At 40.2% G+C, this 19,809-nt stretch overlaps 1 protein-coding gene across 4 annotated transcripts in view; it reads left to right on the forward strand.

Annotated features, from left to right (window-relative positions):
• The window catches only part of grm1a (glutamate receptor, metabotropic 1a), a 29,402-nt gene extending 11,196 nt beyond the window's left edge, over window positions 1-18,206 (forward strand). Inside the window, exons 4-11 of one of the 4 annotated variants that reach the window (XM_034900317.1) lie at window positions 8,551-8,786; window positions 8,977-8,985; window positions 9,244-9,255; window positions 10,191-10,437; window positions 11,059-11,227; window positions 12,981-13,107; window positions 14,681-15,614; window positions 17,279-18,206. In XM_034900317.1, coding sequence (XP_034756208.1) covers window positions 8,551-8,786; window positions 8,977-8,985; window positions 9,244-9,255; window positions 10,191-10,437; window positions 11,059-11,227; window positions 12,981-13,107; window positions 14,681-15,614; window positions 17,279-18,095 — 2,551 coding nt within the window. In that variant the 3' untranslated portion in view covers window positions 18,096-18,206. The remainder of the gene's footprint in view (window positions 1-8,550; window positions 8,787-8,976; window positions 8,986-9,243; window positions 9,256-10,190; window positions 10,438-11,058; window positions 11,228-12,980; window positions 13,108-14,680; window positions 15,615-17,278) is intronic. The other 3 variants (XM_034900320.1, XM_034900318.1, XM_034900319.1) reach the window with 3 other exon arrangements.
• Window positions 18,207-19,809: the final 1,603 nt, after the last annotated feature.

Below are 19,809 nucleotides of genomic sequence, written 5' to 3' on the forward strand. Positions count from 1 at the left end.
AAGGATCTTCTGGTGGACCTTACTGTGCAAGCAGCTCCTATTTAAGTGATGCCTTGATTGTGAACAGGTGTGGCAATACACAGGCCTGGGTGTGGCTAGAGAAATTGAACTCAGGTCTGGACAACCACAGTTATAGTATGTTTTAACAAGGGGGGCAATTGCTTTTTCACACAGGGCCATGATGGTTTGGATTTTTTTTCACCTTTAATAATAAACACCTTCATTTACAAATTGCATTTTGTGTTTACTTGTGTTGTCCTTGACTATTGTTTAAATTGGTTTGATGTTCCGAAACACTTAAGTGTGACAAACATGCAAAGGAACAGGAAATGAGGAAGGGGGCAAACACTTTTTCACACCCCTGTATATAGAGTAGTATACAGTTGTTTCCCATTAAGCTTCATTGGTTGAACAGGAAGTTATATATGTGGACCAGTGTTAGCTACATAGAGTGTCCTTTATGCAGTAAAATGGCCAAAGACTCCATACTTGACCACAGAGAGCACAATGACTCCCAGGAGATTGCTGCCAATGTTATTACAGATCCACCACCACCATGTTGCTGTTAGTGAGCTTTGACCAGTGCTCAAAGGTGTCTTTTTGCTAAAGCTGTTGCTCCATTTATAGATTGTTTGTCAAGGTGTTTACCCTGTCGGAGTGAATGTTGCATTTAAAAAAAATAAAAAAATAAAAAAAGCAATACAGGCGCAAATATTTGACCTTTAAGTACCTAATATTTGATTAGGTACTTAAAGCAATTAATTATGTTTAACTGCTAACTGCATAACCAATTACATAACAGTTGTGCTTGATATGAGTAAAATGTACTTTCTATCTGATGCACATTGGGCACAGTGTTCACAACTGGAATTATGGAGTGTTATCATTTAGAAGTTCAGAACCAGATCTCCCTGCCAACAATTCTATCAGTAATACCATTACATACCTATTTTACAATACTGACTTCTTTTACATTTGTGATGTCTAGTACACCAAACCCAGGTATGTGTAAAACAACAAATCACAAATATTTTTACTTCATCTGTAAATTGCAGCTGTGGCTAATGAAGACAGACAAAACACTCAAAATGATGCACAGATTTTGCAAAGAGGCCACACAATTTCTTTCAGGTCTCCACTCACTAATTTAAAGTGTAGGTGACACTTGGCCTTACTGCTGATAGCTGTGAAATACTGTAGGTATTATATCATCATTTTTTTTCAAACTGTAAGTGAATGTAACAGAATATGTGAGCTGACAGGAATGCAGCCATGACAATTTCTGGCAGTGTGTGTTTTAACTAAAGTTTCCCCGAGGCAAATCCCATTAAATTATCTTGCAGTTAAAATGAGTATTACTGTAAATATATGAATCCAGACTAAATTTCCACATCCTCGGTGATGTAAAGAAATGCCATGAAATCATTTTTTTCAGCTTTGAAAATTTTGAAATACATCTACTGTACAGTGTCCTTTGTTATCACCCTCTCTCTGCCTGTTCCCCATCACCATAGTTTCTAAATGGCAGCAGGGAGTGAACCCACCTACCCATTTTCCCGCCTGCCAGCTCTCTTGCAATTAGCACCATTCGATTTCTCCCTCTCCTTCTAATGTTGCTGGAATACTGTTATTACTAAACATCATTTGCATAAGCTGCTTTTCCACATGTAACGCTCATTTCTGCCCCCGCTAACACACAGTTTTGGTCTGGGTCCCATATTGAATGCTTGCTTCTTGTTTTAGTTCATTTCATTCCTGACAAAATGGACACTGAGACTGTAGATGTTCTTGTGTTCTTGGCTTGACACAAGTCGTTAGCAAGGTATGACTGTGTCTTTTGAGGTGCAAAGAAAGCTGTGACTCCATATTCTATGTGTCACATGCATCCCTGCATTTGGCTGTCCTAGTCGATTTCCTGTAACCAGGGGACTCAGGTTTTGCTCTGAGCTTGAATAAATGAAACATTAAGGGCGCCAGAGAGAGAGAGAGAGCGCGATAGAGAGAGAGGGAAATTGTGGTGCTGCACATTTAGCTGCCTTTTTCCTGTCATCTAAGGCTTTTTATCTCCTACCCATCTCAGGAAGGAGAGTGCGGAGGATGTAGAATTTTGCCTATTGACTTGCAAGTAATTTGGCAAATAGCGGGGCATGAGCAAAAAGAGACCTGATCTCTGGCATCAGCACTGGCAACCACGCCATCCAGAATTGTAGATGTACAAGGGGTTAGGACTAGATTTTTGTTTCTTGGCGTTGGTGTTATCCATCCTTCAGAAATTCTTCTGAATCAAACGTGAGAAGATATACTCAGATTTATGAAAACTGTTTGGGGGTGCAAAAAAGGATTTCCATTAAGTAGTTGATGGCCAATTTCAAACTTCCATGCTTTATATACTGCAGAACTGTGTTTTTCCAAAATTTACAGGCAGGTTTTTCTGATCATCTACAATTTTCCCTTTCATCTTTTCAGGATTATCTTAAGATGTGTGTGGCGTGATCCCCATAACCATCAATGTGCTGTGCTCTCTTGCTATAGGCTCACTCACACTGTCTTTTGTTAGGCTTCCAGTGTGAGCACATCAGCGACTGGTATATTATGAATATAAGGAAGAGAGAAAGTGTGGTGGGCGATGGAGGTGTGTGATGGGAAAGGAGACAAAAAGCAGGTGAGGAGTGATGTCGAGCACTGAGCCTCCATCTTCACGTTACTCTCTCTGTGCGACATTATTCTGTCCTTTTGACCCTCTGCAAGAAAGCAATCTTCATGCAAGTTTAGTGAGAGTTTACTGGAGCAAGCCATGCAGGAATCAAGCGCAATATAATTATTGTAAGTAGGACAGGATTTACTGTACCTCTGAAATGAAAGGCTTGTGTGCTGCTTGTGCTACAGTCACCATGGAAATTTAGTTTGGGCTCATGACAGAGTTGGTGTGATCGTCTCACTGCATATCTGTCATTCAGTCTGTCAGCAGGGCTCCAAACACAATAGTCCCTTCTAGGGAAATATGTCCGACATCTGAAAAATTCCTCCCAGCAACAACAGCAACAAAGATTGTAATTATAAGATATGGACACACTCTCTACAGGGATGGCGCCCTGCTTGCATTACTCGTACACACTTGAAAGTATATTTAAGTTGAGTCGGGACTCGGGATTGCATATGTTTGTCTTCCACTGAGCAAAGGAGCACAATAAGCTGCATCTGAATATTTATAACATGCCTCTGATGTTAATTGAAAGCAGCCACACATTGTCAAGGACATCTCTCTCTTTCCAACTGATGCCTTGTGTTCCCTTGTGCAAGGGGATGGGTGCAGGAGTGATCACAAATAGCACACTGGCTTTGCATCTGGACACATAGTAGATGTTGCATCCTGATTAATAAAAGCTGAAATGCTTAGATAGCTAATATTGGAAAATGTATGAAATTGTGCAAAATTACAATAAATCAACAATAATTAATAATCTAATTGTTTTCGTGCAAAAGATTCCAAACATTCTCCGCTTTTAGTCTGTGAGGTTTTCTTAATTACAAATGAATTATTGTTAATTAAATAATTTCATATTTTGGACAGGTGGCACATTAAACCCCAGCTTCTAAAAATATAATGATGCAAATATACCCAAATCATCAAAATCATAATTTCGTAATTTTTTGGTCTGTTTTTGTTCAGGTAGATATTTTCCTGACAAAGACCTGGCGGCCACAAATGTTACAACATTACATTTTTGGGAGCTTGCAAATATAGGTGAACTACCACTCTTTTTCTTTTCTAACATTTAATAGATATGATGATTCATTGTTTATATAGAAAACAAGACATATTTGTCAATAATGTGAATGCATCTTTGCCATTGATGAAGTTTACACCTTCCCTTCCTTCAAGAATAAATGATTATTGCAATAAAGAGCAACCAAAATGCCAAAAAAGGAACATGGAAGCATTTTTAAACAGCCTTGCTCTAACCAACCTTATGTAATGATTTTAACAATAAATTCACCAAGTGATGATAAGATTCTGTCATTCATCAGTCACTGCTACGACCGATATTCCATGCAGCGACATTATCATGGGCTTTAGTAGTGGATTGACATTCCTTTGGTGCTAAAAAGCAAAAAGGATTTTCTCCCAGCAGTGTTTCCCGTCAACGTAGTGGAGACTGATCTCCCAACTCAAACTGGGGCATGATGAATTAGTAAAAGCAGCTTGGATGGGCTTTTAAAGGCTCCAAGCTCACCCAGGGTCCTCAGTGTCACCTCAAGAGAGTCATGCTGCTGCCATCTAGCTAACAAGCTACCACCACTTTTAACTCTACAGAGTTGCAGAAATAAGGGAAATGAAGGAGAATGGGAGTGTAGGGAGAGAGAGAGTGAGAGAAAGAAAGAGATAGAGAGATAGAGAATGGCAGTTTTTGAGATGGAACGTTAATGTTCAGCTTACGAGAGAAACCCTATGAATATTTCTTCCACTGCCAGAGCATTTTAAAATTCATTAAGGATGTTGTGCGATTGTCATAGAGATAAATGTAGAACAGAAAACTAAAATTACCCCAAAGAGCTCCTATTGTGTGAAATCCTTGCTCACAATTACATAATGTGGGATCTGAGTGCTTCTTCCACCACTGAGAATGAGATGATTGGACAATGATCAAAAAAAGAGAAACAAGAAGTTTTGATGGGTGTAAATAATGTGTGTGTGTGTGCGTGTGTGTGTGTGTGTGTGTGTGTTTGTGTGTGTGTCTGTTTGTTCCTACAAAGAAACAATCCATTATGCTATCAAAGACCTAAAGCCTGATTTTACTTTTAAGAATATTGTAATTCCAGCAATTCGACCGCTTGCCATTCTAATGAATGACAGGCAGATTAAAAGTTTTTTCTATTAACTACCTGAACTTTTATTTCACTCACGTAGAGCAATTAGGAAACTCTTGACTACCCTATCCTTCCTTTCCTCTTTTTAAAGTAACTCTTCTCATTCATCCTCCAGGGGAAACAGCGCATGTGATTAAATCTCTGCCCTGCCAATTAATTCATGGCTTCATAAATATACAAATGTGCTATCAAACTGGAACTAGATCATCCGGAGAGTCGGGAGAGGTTTCAGTCTTCTCACTTTTGTATGCTACTCTATAAATAATTGTTGGCATGCTGCAGCCCTCTAAACAATGCCAAACATCATCAAGTCTCAGTAAATCATCATATTACACATGTCCCATTATTAGGCCTGTAGTATTAGCATCTTGCTGACTGTACTTGCAGAGCTAAATACTGACTTAAATTATTCAGTAGTTGGAAAGTTAATGGTAGAAGAGAAATTGAATTGAGTTCAAACTGTAAGGATTGGCCTCAGTCTTGTGAGTTTTACTTGTTTAAATCTAAATTTAATATTGAATATAAATACATCCACTGTGCCACAATATTTTTGTACTTGTGCTGTATTTACTTACTTAACTTACGTGTCTAAAGTAACTTGGGCACTGGACACTCGTTCATGGTTCACTTCTACCAACAGCCAAAGTTGGTTTCTATTAACCATGAAACTTATATTTCTTTTCAATCGTGTGTTTGTGTTGCCAGATCAGAATAAACTCATGTGAATAGCTTTTTGTAACAGTCATTTAGGTCACTTTTTAAAAAGGTTAAAAAACTATACGTTGAAGGGCAAAGACAAATTACCTATTTTGCATCTTAGGTAGAAATATTGTTGGATTAAACATAAGTACTCACAGTGTTTGCATTTGTGATCCTTTTTACTGCCAAAATTAACTGGTATTCAGTATAATGCCTTGCATCAAACACCTGAGGTTTCTTAAAACTAATGAATTCTTTTTTAAATCATACATACGTCCAACAAATACGTCAGAGGTATACTCTGTTTTATAGCTCAGAACTGCTGCCTTGTCTGTCTTCAGTACAACGACTCCAAAACTATTAGCATACTTGAACAGCGTTGACTCCTTAATCCGCTCAAACAGGTGTTCCTCCACTATATCTGACTCAGGTTGTGTAATAATGGTCCTTCCAATATGCAGTGTGAAGCTGCAGAACATTGAGGTGACATTAAATCAGATTTTGTCCCATTAGGCGTCTCTCTGATGGCCCAAGAGTTTTGATGAGCTGCTTGGAGTTCTGCCAGGCAGCAGAGAGCAAGGAAGAGAGAATGACATTTTTCTACATCACAAACTCCACTGTGAGAAACAGCCATGCGCGTATTGCACCTCACTCTCTTTATCCTAAACCAGTCTGTTTTCCACTGTTCTACTAGAACAAATAAATTAAACACAAAATCATATTGAACAGACCATCTGAAATGTAGTCACCCTGTCAGTTAAAGTATGTTTATGACAAACACTCGGAATAATTATGCACACAAATCTATACTGTGTGTGTGTGTGTGTGTGTGTGTGTACTACATGTACTGGAAGAGAGCAGGGAGGACAGAGACAGCATTCACTTGGAACAAATTAAGGAAATGTGACTAGGACCAATGAAATTCACGTGTTTCAGACTCTAAAGTCAGAGATTTTGACCTACACACACACACACACACACACACACACACACACAAATACTCACACGTGTGTCCTTATCAATCATCCAGAACATCCCATGCGTGCAAGATAATTGGTTCCATGGTGAGTCATACCTAATTGGTGTGTAGCTGTCAATAGCATAGGTATTTCAAAGCAGTAGCCCAAAGCCCACATTATAGATAGAGAGACACAGAGTAAAATACAGCCTGAAACCCCACACCGGTTGAGATTTAGAGAACGGGGAGAGCACAGATTGTTTACCTGTTAATTTGTTTTTCATTGTCCCCTTTACTGATGTTTTCCATTTCTCTTAATCTGTGTGTCCAAATTGGCTTGGTAAGGTCAAAATTCTCTCACAGAGGGTTACACAAGCAAACAAACAAGCAAGCTGAAGGGATTGTGTAAAGCCTACAATTACGGTTCAGGCACTAATGGTGAGATTTCCATCCTCTTTAAATTAAGGATTGCTGCAGTGGACTTGAGATAAGCCTCTAAAACCAGTGCTGCCATGCTAATTTAACATTGTACAAGAGTATAGGCCCCAGTCGACCAGCTTTTAGTGGAAGCTCATTATTTCAATGGAAGCAACACATGATCTATAGTTTTGGTTTGTGCATTGATGTTATTCTTTCATTACATTTGCTGTTGTTTGATAGAAATGTTCTCATTTGTATCCATCTGAACACAGACATAACAAACATCATTCAACCCACAGCTGCTCTACTTCTGTATTGCCTTTTACTCAATGATACTGCTGCTCTGTATGTCCAAATGGCTTTTGCATGGTTCTGTTTTCATGCTGCTACTTCCTCTATAACCCAACTGTCCATTTAGAGGTGAAAATTACTTTTCAAGTTATTCCATTGATATGTTCATACACTGAATGTCACTGACAATGCTTGGCAACACATCACCATTCAAATCCACAACCAGTACATCAATCAGTGAATGGATCACTGTACACAGCGCCTATGTTCAGTCTTCAGGTCATTTATTAGTTCAGTCGGCTGCTGGTACAAGCTGTTCAGTTCAGTTGGGTAAAAAACTAGGCCTATGCAAGCAATGTTAGGTATTAGCTCATTTTCATAATATATACTTCCAAGAAAGTTTTAATAAGGAACTAAGGGCTGAACTGACTAAGATGCTTTTGGTTGCTGTTGTGAATCTGTAACAATACATTCTCTAAAAACCCTGAACAAAGCCCCTCTCATCTGTTTTAATTGGTATTATAAATTTGTATCATAAATAGTAGTTTAACACTGTTTTCCTTTCTTAAGAATTCTGTGTGTGAACCTGCTTTTGACTCATCCAACTTTTCTATGAAGTCACTTTCTCATCTATCTACTGTTGTATCATCTAAATGAATGCAGCAATTGTTATTAAATGCATATATTCTTGTGTGTCTCATTTGACCTTTATAACATTGGGAACTGAACCCTGCTTTGTGTCGTTTTGTTCAGCGAGAACTCGTAGCTGCTTCCACAATCAACTCCCAGAGGTCAAACCAGTAGATAATAGGAACGAATCACAAAACAATCATAATCAGATTGTTTTATAACGGTCACCATTAAGGGGAGCTTGCACCCTGCACATTGACTCAGTAACAGTTGGGATTCAGCACATAGTCAGTTAGGTTTAAAGAATGTTTGTTAACTCCTAACTGCCCTGTCCCCCTAAGAATAGACAGAAAATCATCAATAGAATAGAGACTCTAGTGGAATCTGTTTTGTTTAGGTTGTTTGAAACTAGTTTGCCTGTAGTGTCAATGATGCCATTTTTATAGTTGAATAGTTTTCTGGGTATGTCAGTCTGAATCAGCAGTGTAAATCCTATTTACTACAACTCAGTATAAAAAAATCATGACAGTAACAGGGGCAGACTAGCATCACTGTCAATTAGTCTCATTCTAAATGTTAAAAATGTTTTTTTCTCACTTAAAATATTTTTTATAACATTTTACTGCCTTTCCCCTGCGATCCTTATGTTATAGCCTCTTCTTCTTTTTCTCTTGCTGCTGCAGTGATGGGTGGGCAGACCGTGACGAGGTTGTGGAGGGTTATGAGCAGGAAGCAGATGGAGGAATCACCATGAAGCTTCAATCAGAGGTGGTCAAAACCTTTGATGATTACTACCTGAAGCTGCGCCTGGACACTAACACCAGGAACCCCTGGTTTTCTGAGTTCTGGCAGTACCGTTTCCAGTGCCGCCTCGCGGGCCACCCACAGGAGAACAAAAACTACAAGAAAGTCTGCTCCGGTGGGTGACAACAGAGAAATGTTTTTGTTAATAAATAGGAGCATCATACTCTATTTTTTAATTTTTCTGCCAGTGAGAGTAGAGGAGTACATTTGACCAGAGTGCATAACTCATGAATAATAACAAAAACTGTGTATTTGTTTTCTTTCTGTTTTCCTCCCCGAATATTCTCTCCCTTTGCTCCCAAAAGGTGATCATGGTAAATTGTGTTCTGCACTTGTTAATGGCATTTAAATAACAAGTCAAAATTACTCACAACAAATCCAATAAAAAAGTAATCAAATCAACCATGCAATATGACATTATAAAACAAATTGCTCGGCATGCTTTTAATCAACTGATAACTAAAATCAATTAGTGGCTTTTTCTGACTGTTGCTATCTCAGAGCAGTACAGTTGTAGTTGCTTTTCTACTTCCACTGTATCACACTCTCATGTACCCTTTTTTATTCCAAAGACCTTCAAGGTGGTAAGTGCATTTTTTCTTGCCACTACTATGGTAATGATTTTATCAGAATTGCACCTGCACTCTGTGAGCATTTGACTCCTCCAAGACAGGAAGAGTTTGACTTATGCTCTCTTCAACACAAGACTCTCTGTAACGTCTAAAAACTGCTATTTTGTAAAATTGTGAGATGTCTTGTTCCTGGCGGTCTCAGGCTCTCGGCCAGACCATGGATTGCGTTAGTCAAACTCTGATGTGGAGCACTGGGCTTGTTTATAATGTATGAGGAATAAAAAGGAAATTGGCCTTACACTTTGAAAAATGCACAAAGGAATGGCTCACCCAGTACACACTGTTCACCCAAAAGACTGAAACACCTGAAAAAGATGTTGGTGTATTGAAATAGATCACACCTTCTGATGTGTCTGTGCATGTTAATGTATATGATGGAGAGTTGTGGACATTAAATATCAGGATTTTAAATGCACTGTCTTAGGGGGCAAAGAAAATGAAAAATTAGTCTTAACTTTGGAAGAAATATTTTCATACAAGGATGCAAAAATGTAACTTGTATTTACATCCTCAAAAACAGTAAGGGTTGACTGTGGGACAGTGCCTTTAGATGGCGGACAATGTAGTACAACTTGACGTTCACAGTCTAGGATTTTCCCAGACAATGCTTGTTCTCCACATGTGTTTCTTATTGAGATTTTGGGCATCATATTGTGATTTCCTTGTATGCGAATATTTTTCTGCAAAAGAAAGTTCTGCTTTGCAATAGATTTTCCGGGTCTAGTTCTAATTTAACCGTGCATTGTGGAAAACACAATGGTTCTACAGTGTAACTGCAGTTTGAATACAGCACAAAACACCAGACAAACATCAACATTTTCTGCAATTGTAAACATTTTATAAATGTTTCCATTATTTTGATACCATCTTCTTTTTCCCTCTAACAGGAAATGAAAGTCTGCATGAAAACTATGTTCAGGATAGTAAAATGGGATTTGTCATCAATGCCATCTATGCCATGGCTCATGGCCTCCATGATATGCACAAGGAGTTGTGTCCAGGGCAGCCAGGGCTCTGTGAAGCCATGGACCCCATCGATGGCAGCAAGCTGCTGGACTACCTTCTGAAGACCTCCTTCAGAGGAGTCTCTGGAGAGGACATCTATTTTGATGAAAACGGAGACACCCCAGGAAGGTAAGGGGATGAGGAGGTGGTAAAAAAGCAAATGGAAACAGACATTTCATATCACCATGGTGGTTAGAATCTGTGAGTTTCTCACGTCTAACACTCTCCTACTCATTTGCATGCGTGTACAAGCACGCATGTGCACTAATCTTGAGGACAGAAGGATGTAATTAGTTTGGACTGGAACCGATTCAGTGGATTGTTTGCAGTGGCAGGCACTTTCATCTTTCTTCAGTCCAACAGACAGCATTTGACAGTCAGAAAACACAGCCGTGTTATTACTCTGTCAACTAGTGGTCAGGTGGAGCACACCCTGGTTTCATATGAAGATGAGGCCACGGTGTGCACTGGCATGAGTTCTTGATTTTACACTAATGGGGTTGTAAGCTGTTTAAGAGACTTTGTTAGGTGTGCTAAGCTGCGTAATCGTTATCATTATATTACCTGTCACTCTCTCCTTCTCCCCTCCCTCTATATCTCTCTTTTCCTTCTTCCGTCTTTCTCTGTTTGTGATCTTTAACTCTCCTCCATTGTACTCCGTTCCTCTTCTAGTCTTTTTTTTTCTCTTTGTCACTTACTAAACTTGTTCTTGTTCATTGAAGTCCTCTGTCCCTCCCTCTGTCCATCCAGGTATGACATCATGAATCTACAGGGTGTTGGTGATGGCAGCTATGACTACATAAACGTGGGCTCCTGGCATGAGGGCATCCTAAACATCGATGACCAGAAGCTGTGGTTGAACAGCAGTGACATGGTCCGCTCAGTCTGCAGTGAGCCTTGCTCCAAAGGACAAATCAAAGTAAGGGTTCAAATCCTCCAGCGATAAATAAACTCCAACATTGTTAAGTTAGTCTGAAAAACCTGAAATCTAAAAAAGCAAAAGTCATTAACAGTGAAGAATTTGCTGTGTGACTCTGGGGATCCAAAACTGTCTGGAAGTGTTAATTCAATACTGTGCTAGTGTATAGAAGTAAACGCCAGCAGAGCTTATTTAACATCGATTCTACTCTAACTAGCTAATTTTCATTGCAACAAGGAGTTTGGCCAGGCCGACTCACACACAATGAGTTTCACAAAGTATTAGTGGTAGGTCTAAATTCTGATACCTCGTGCGTAATGGTACTCACTTGTGTAGTGCATACATTTCAACAGGGTAGTGTTGAGTTAAATGTATAAATTACGTTTGTATAATTTGGTGGTCACTGTTTCAATTACAACCGGTGCAGCTTCCCCCCCACCATTGTCACAAGTTTTAAAATACATTGGTGGTCCCCAGGGATGTAGCACACATTTCTGTGAGATATTGAGTGTTAAATTACTTTTAGAGGTGCTAGGTGGGGGATTTTGTTACCTTCGGACCAAGCCAGGCTAGCTGTTTTTCCTTTGTTGCCTGTCTTTACGATAAGATTACGATTAGCTGATTTACGATTTATGATTAGCTGCTGGTAATGGCGACAATGGTGCTGTATCAGTCAGTCTCATCTAACTCTTGGCATTAAAGAGAAATAGTGTATTTTCCTAAATGTGGAACATCATCAAAGTTTTTTCCAAATAATCCTGAGAGGAACATGAATATCTGTACAAAATGTGATGGCAATCCATCCAAACGTTTTTAAGAGATTTCTGCTGTGACCAACATGGAAGACCGGCTAACCAACCAACATAGCCATCTCTAGATCCACACCACTAGCGTGGCTAAAAATAAGTGCAATCAGTTAAGACAGATATAGTTTTTCCCCTGTGCTCTCAAAGAACCTTTTTTTCTAATGGTAACTGTGTCACAGCTTAGACGTGATGCCCCATTCTTGCCATGAATCTCAACACTTCCCATTTGTTCTCTTTGATAATTGTCCAACGCATCCTCAGTTGCCAAGTAAACTTTGGGGATGTTAGTCTGTCCTACATTTTGACATCCTGCTTCATCAATTAAATAATTGTGTACAATGCTTTATAAAAGAGAAATAATTTACACAGGCACGTTTTCTCAGTCTAACTCAACATTAATAAAAAAATCCTTGTGCTTTTTATGATTACTTATGAGAAGTCTTATCAGTCTAAATTATAGCACACACAATGAATGAAGTTTGCACAAGGTGAACAAATCATTTCCTGTGCCCTTCACCCTATCTGGCTGAGGAGAAAGGGAGTTTAAACAATAAAAACTGGTATTAAGCCCAGTTTGAAGAAATGCCCTAATTTGCTTTATCTTGAGACAATTGTTTACACTCTAGCTATACCCTAAATTGTCCTGAGGGAGGCTGCTGCTCACGCTTCCTCCTCTATCTGCTTTGTTTTCTGCCCCACTTATCACCCTGCTTTACATATCACAGTGCTGGTAACAGAGTCTTAGGGAGCAGAATGTAAAAGCAGCTGGCCTTGTTTTTATGTCTGGGGCTCAAGGAAAAAAGAAACTGCAGCAACATATCCTCTTCTTTAAAAATCCCCTTGGTGCTGATTACTTATTTAGGTTGCTTTGGGTGTGATCTGCTTAATATCACTGTTTGATTACTGTTGTGACTGGTTACTAAGATGTCTGGCCTCTCTGTGTGCAGGTGATCAGGAAGGGCGAGGTGAGCTGCTGTTGGATCTGCACCACGTGCAAGGACAATGAGATTGTCCAGGATGAGTTTACCTGCAAGGCATGTGAGCTGGGATGGTGGCCCGATGATGACCTGGAAGGTAGGAGAGGCAAAACCAGACACTCCGAGCCAATCTCCTTTTAATTTTATGAACAGTGTCCATCGATATTCGATATATTTCCTTTCCTTTGACCAAGCCTCATTAATTATTTCTCCTATTTCATGAGTTTGCTCTGAGCTAACGTATAACACCCATCTAATTGAAACAGCACAAGCGTTTTTTTTCTCAATTTTATTTTTCTCTGTCAAAAATCATCCTCCCCCCATAAGCCCGTTAACACTTCACACCCTGACACCTCCTTCTGCTGATGCTTTTCATCATCCAAGTTCTATGACCTTGCTCTCTTAACTTTCTCAACCTCCACACTACTCCTTCCCTCCTCCCTGCTCTTTGCCTTGTTGTGAGCCAGTGGTTGTTTTGACAGCGATTTATAGAGTTGAGAGGAGCTCTCAGTTCCCAGGTGTAAAATCCTATTACTGCCATGAGAGGTTTGGGGATACATCTCAGCAGTCTGTCGAGGAAGAAATTCTCCCTTTACTCTCATTACATGTCCCTATCTGGAGAATACTAATAGAGAGAGTTGGTATCCTATTCGTATAGTTAGGTTGTACTGTCCATATGCTCACTCATTTGCTCATTTAGAGCAGGATTTCTTTTGTTAAAATACCTTTATTTCTTTAATATGATTTCATTTTGGCCATGGCTTCTCTTTGAAGTCAATGTTAATTGGCCCAGAGACAATGTACAGCACAATAGTGGGCTTGGTTTTTGAATTATATCTGGTTCTTCCCAGCTTAGATATGACAGAATAGGTTTTTTAGAGGAATAAGGCGATTGAGGATTGTGTAAGAAGACATATAGATGTGAGCAATTCATCTTTGCCACCCTTATCCATTTGCTTGCAGTGGGGTTGATGCCTCGGTGAACTAAGCTGGGTGGTTGTGTCTCAGCGTGTTTTTGCAAAAGTGCTTTTAAATAATATCTCAGTCTTACAACTGCTTCATACCTTTATATTCACATTAGTAATATTTTGTGTGGAAAATACCCAAGCTTCCTGTGGCCAGAAGTTATTATAAAATTTCACATTTCTCATGATTTGAGATATTTGGAATTAGCAATGCAGACCAGTAGTGTGTTTCTCTCTGCATAGTCTTGCTTGTGACGGCAGTGACTGTAATGCTATTAGCAGCAGCATGTAATTTGTAGAGGGTTAAGCTGGGGAAGTCTGGGGATGTCAGTTTTCTCCCATTAAGCTCTATAAACTTCCTTCTGGGTGTTAGATGGCAACATGACAGAGTTGACACACACACCGACCACATGTCTGCACATACACATTTGGCATTAAATTAAAATGAGAGAGAAATCTGACAGAACTGGAGCTGTGACACATGCAATTTAGTTCCTGAGCAATTTTAGGCCATCTAGATAGACTCTGATCTCTGCTACACACCTGACTTCCCTTGTGTCTCCACATTTGTGTTGCTCTCCTCTCTGCTACCTCTCTTCTGTCTGCTTCTTGGTTATTATCACCTATTTTAATGTATCTTTTATTCAAAAAAACCTACTACAGTACCAACAAAAGATTACCCCAAATTTCCTCTGCTCTTTTCAGGCTGCCAGCCCCTGCCTCTGAAATATCTTGATTGGGCAGATGTGGAATCCATGGTGGCAGTGGCTTTCTCCTGTGTGGGCATCCTGATCACTTCCTTTGTTACGTTTGTGTTTATCCAGTACCGTGATACACCTGTGGTTAAGTCCTCGAGCAGAGAACTCTGTTATATCATCTTGGCTGGCATCTTCATGGGCTACATCTGTCCATTCACCTTAATTGCCCGTCCAACAGTCACCTCCTGCTACTTGCAGCGCCTCCTGGTGGGCCTTTCATCTGCCATGTGCTACTCTGCCCTGGTAACCAAAACTAACCGCATTGCCCGCATTCTGGCAGGCAGCAAGAAGAAGATCTGCACCAAGAAGCCCCGTTTCATGAGCGCCTGGGCGCAGGTGGTGATTGCCTTTATGCTGATCAGTATGCAGCTAACTCTGGAGATCACACTCATCATTCTGGAGCCTCCTGAGCCCATCAAGTCATACCCAAGCATACGTGAGGTCTACCTCATTTGTAATACTAGCAACATAGGCATGGTGGCGCCACTGGGCTACAACGGCCTGCTAATCATGAGCTGCACCTACTATGCCTTCAAGACGCGGAACGTTCCAGCCAATTTTAATGAGGCTAAATATATTGCCTTCACAATGTACACTACCTGCATCATCTGGTTGGCCTTTGTGCCAATCTATTTTGGCTCAAACTACAAGATCATAACCACATCCTTCTCCGTCAGCCTGAGTGTAACAGTGGCACTGGGGTGCATGTTCACACCTAAGATGTACATTATCATCGCCAAACCAGAGAGGAATGTCCGAAGTGCCTTCACCACATCTGATGTGGTGCGAATGCACGTTGGAGATGGAAAGTCGCCTCAATGCAAGAACAGCAGCATCCTGAATATGTTCCGCCGGAAGAAGCCTGGGTCGGGCAATGCCAAGTGAGTGACTTTTTCTGTTGTTCATCTTGCTAGATTGTTTTTCGTTAGAGACAAAACTATAAGATGCCTAAACACTCAAATGTTACAGTGAGTTGAAACTCACAAAAGTCGTTTGGCATTTGTCTAAATATATCATCAACAGTGACCTGCAGCTGCTTATTTTTCTTACATTATTGTTATCATAATGTTTGAGTGTTTATGCTTAATCTTATTGGTCCTTTCCAGTACCCCGATCTATGTAAAACTAAACTGATACACTGATTTAGAAACAGTGAGCAGTGAATACTGATTTATATGGCACATCCCCCTCCCGCTGAGGGGCATGAAATGTTATCAATAAAATTAAGCTAAATTTAACAGAAAGGTGGGTGGGACTCAGGGTGGGACAATTTGATGTTGTGGATTAAAACAGGCCGTGCTAATGCGTAAGTGATTATTAAAGTATAGATGTCACACATCTGAACTAGATATAAGACTTGCATATAACTTTTTTGAGATCCACAGCAGTGACACATGGACAGGTATCTAAAGTAAGGAGTGGGGAAGAGTATGAGAGTGATCCCAATATGTTTACGTGTTGTCTCTCACCCTTGCTATGCAGCCTTTCTAATCTTCTAACCCTTTAACCTTCGTAACTGAGCAGCATACTGTCCGCAAAATGTCGGGGCTGGCAAATGTTTTTGGCATGGTGGTCCTTCAACTCCTTTCCTGGGGAGCTGCACTGTCAACTGAGACATATTTTACTATATATACAACCAGGGGAGACATTTAGACACTCCCCAGCCAGATGATCATAATTTGCCCAAAAGTCCTAAAGCTGAAATCCATCACTTTCTGCACGACATAGAGGTGGCATCGTTTTGGCACTGTTTATTCTATTTTAGATAAAAAATATTGCTTTGTTTTGATGAGTGACATGAAGGACAAGGTGTAGCGAGAATCAATTCATTATTTGTTTTGCTCTCAGCTTGAGTTTGTTGATTTTTTTTGTATTCAACAATAAAGTCTATCTGGTTGGTTAAAGTGTCTGATGAATTAAAGGAATCACTCGCCTCTGTGATCCTGTTACTCAATGGCAATGGCAAAAAGGTTTTTGACACTGCAGCCCTCTATGAAGGAGATCTGCCACCCTGCTGCTTTTAGGTTATCCTGAATTAACCTCACATTTAACTTTTCTCAGCATGAACGCCCCTCCGCACCTCTCCAACTAATCACATTAGAGCTAGTCCTAGCTCATTATGCACTAAACTCTGTGTCGTCTTCAGGCCAGTTCAGGCACCAACTGAAATTCCCCAAAAGCATGTGTCCCATTTTAACTACATAAGCAAACAGTTAAGACCGGAAGAAATTAGCTGGGTGGCTCTTAATTCTGTAAGCTCATTGTTTGAAGTAATTGGAAGATCATAATGCTGTCTGCAGCACATTATGACTCGCTATGTTTGTGAACTGCCACAGTTGATAAACGTAATGCTCCTTAGAGCTCATGCGTGAACCCCTTAGCAAAGCTGTTCTAGTCATGTGGTTAAAAAGTATTTTAACATGCATCACAAATGTTGAAATGCTGCTGCTCTGTTGTGTTGTGTTGCTGCTATGTTGATGTTGTTTTTCTGCAACCACCTCCCGGTTTCCTGTGATAGTAACTTGGATCTTTATCTCGTTCATAGTTCTAATGGCAAGTCTGTGTCATGGTCTGAATCAGGTGCAAGACACCCTCCGAGGGGGGGGAATGTGTGGCACAGACTGTCTGTGCATGTGAGGAAACAGGAAGCCGGCTTGAATCAGACGGCGGTCATCAGGCCCCTAACTAACACCCCCGACCCCCACAGTTGTGAGCCCTCCACCTGCGACCTTGGCACAGAACCACGTCACCCCCAAGAACCACGCGGTGCTAAACCTCTGTACAACCTGGTGGAGGAGGACGACGAGGGTGATTCGCAGCGCCCCCTCTGGACTCCGACTTGCTCTGGACAGATGCAAGGGCTGGAGTCTAATTTAAATAAGCCGTCTTCTTATTTGCCCTCTCACTTGAAGGGCTGCACCGCAGAGCGCTTGCAGGGGGCTGTGGTGGACACACACAGCTCCTATGTCCCTGCACTGAATGACCACGCCACTGGGGAGGCAATCCCTGCCAACGAGCCTTTGAGCTTGACCCCCTCTCAGCTTCCTTTGGCCCCACAATTGGGGACGTTTGAAGAAGATGGGTCTGAGGATGAGGAACTGGATCTCTTGCACAGCTACATTTATGATGCCAAGGAGGAGGGGGAGGGGTCGGACAGGGAAGGCGAGGATTTATCTCAGAACAAGCCAACTCTGGAGGATTCCCTAGCTTTGTCTCCCCCCTCCCCCTTCAGAGACTCTGTGTGTTCGGGGGAGTCTGTCAGCGACTCCCCCATCATGGAGTCGATGCTCGGAAACCCTCCTAGCTCAGTCTACACCTCAAACATCCTCGAAGACTTCGCACACAGCTCCTCAACACTGTGAGAGCAAAACAGGCGCTGACACACTTTTGCATTACACAGACGTGCATTTCCACATACAGGTTCACACACACACATACACACACACACACACAGACACCCACACACGCATACTGTACAACAACAATTCTTTTCTCATCGTTTCAGGTTTTTTGCATTTATGCTTTGCTGTCATCTGCTTGCTTGTATTTATTACTCTGATTTTATAAGTAAGGGGTTAATCAAAATTCTAAGTAGAAAAACACCAGGAATCATCCATGAGTGCTTACATGTCTGAAGGGCTGTGAATACACAAAGCCCTTATGTAACATGTTAAACAGGGAAGAGTGCCAAAACGGGTCAGGTCTCATGCCAAATTGTGATAAATTAAGCAACACTGAGAATAACAATGAAGGACGTAGCTGTGGTTCTCATAATGGCAGTGCAATCAAACGGTCGGCAAGAAACAAACGAAAAGACAAACACATTCCTGTATATATATATCCGTGCACTGTAAGATACATCCAGAGTCCAAACTGGCTCTAAGTAGTAGCTTCAGTGCATTTCATGCCAGTTTTGATTATCTCTGCTTCTCTCTGCTGCACATGTACAGGTCTATTCATTTCTGTAGCAGTTGCAGCTGCATTAAAAAAAACGATTCGCCTTTTTTCATTAATTGATTTCACCTCAGCTTTTTCTTATCTGACCTCTTCGCAATTTAAACATTTCAAAGAGATTCATTAACAAGAAACGTGCAGTAAGTTGGTTAAATATTACTGTTATGTGTTATGAGGTGTGCACAAAAATGATATCCCTAAACTGAGTTACTGCTGAAGACTTGCGTTGTATGATATATAATATGGATATAATGTGCTAATCAAAGTTGTTATCATCCTACATCACTGCTTTCAGTTTTTACAATGCAGCTGATACAGGTTAGTGGGATTTTAGATGATGGCGATGTTGTTTACTCAGCTTCCACTCGATCATAACCCTGAGAAGATGTTTCATGAGCATGGGCCGTGATAAAAGAACTACTTTTGCTTTCCAATGCCGTGTTGATATTTCTCATGTTTTCTGAGTTTGCTGTGTCATTGTAATAAAAAACACAGTACTTGTACAAGTTCTCAAAGTTTGTAATACTGTTAAGCCATCTCTTGTTTTTCACACAGGTGGTATGTTTGTAATACTAATAAATGTTTCTATATTTAGAATGTCAACGGAAAAAAAAAGTTTATACATTTTGAAACTGTGCTCAAATACTTGTCAAGGAGCAGTGTGTTTGGTTTTTGGGTAATCTTTAAGATAACTTGACTCAACTGTATCCTCTTGAAAATATTCAGTTGTTAAAGTAACCAATAATTAGTTGCTTCTTGTAAAGAGATTATACATGTTTCAATTTTGCTTCAATCTTGCATTATAAACTTAAGTAGTTTACTTGAAGTTAAGTTCCTTAGTTCTTTATCTATAAGAATGCAAATTATTTTAAAGTACAAGACTATACAGCACATAGTGCAATTCTACTGTATTTCCAAATGTTTTCAGTATATTATAGTGTAAGTTGTTAAATGATTTTAACCAATGTAAAATATAAGAAGGAGCCACCTGTTTAACACTGTCGAATCTAGAGTGAACTAGGCCTTTATGTTTTGGGAAAGATGAACGATGCTGTAAAATAAAAGCTATTTATATTAAGAAGACTGGTTACTGCCTACTATAGCCAGAAAATCCGGTTGGCA

Source organism: Etheostoma cragini, chromosome 18, assembly GCF_013103735.1.
Source record: "Etheostoma cragini isolate CJK2018 chromosome 18, CSU_Ecrag_1.0, whole genome shotgun sequence".
NCBI lineage: Eukaryota > Metazoa > Chordata > Actinopteri > Perciformes > Percidae > Etheostoma > Etheostoma cragini.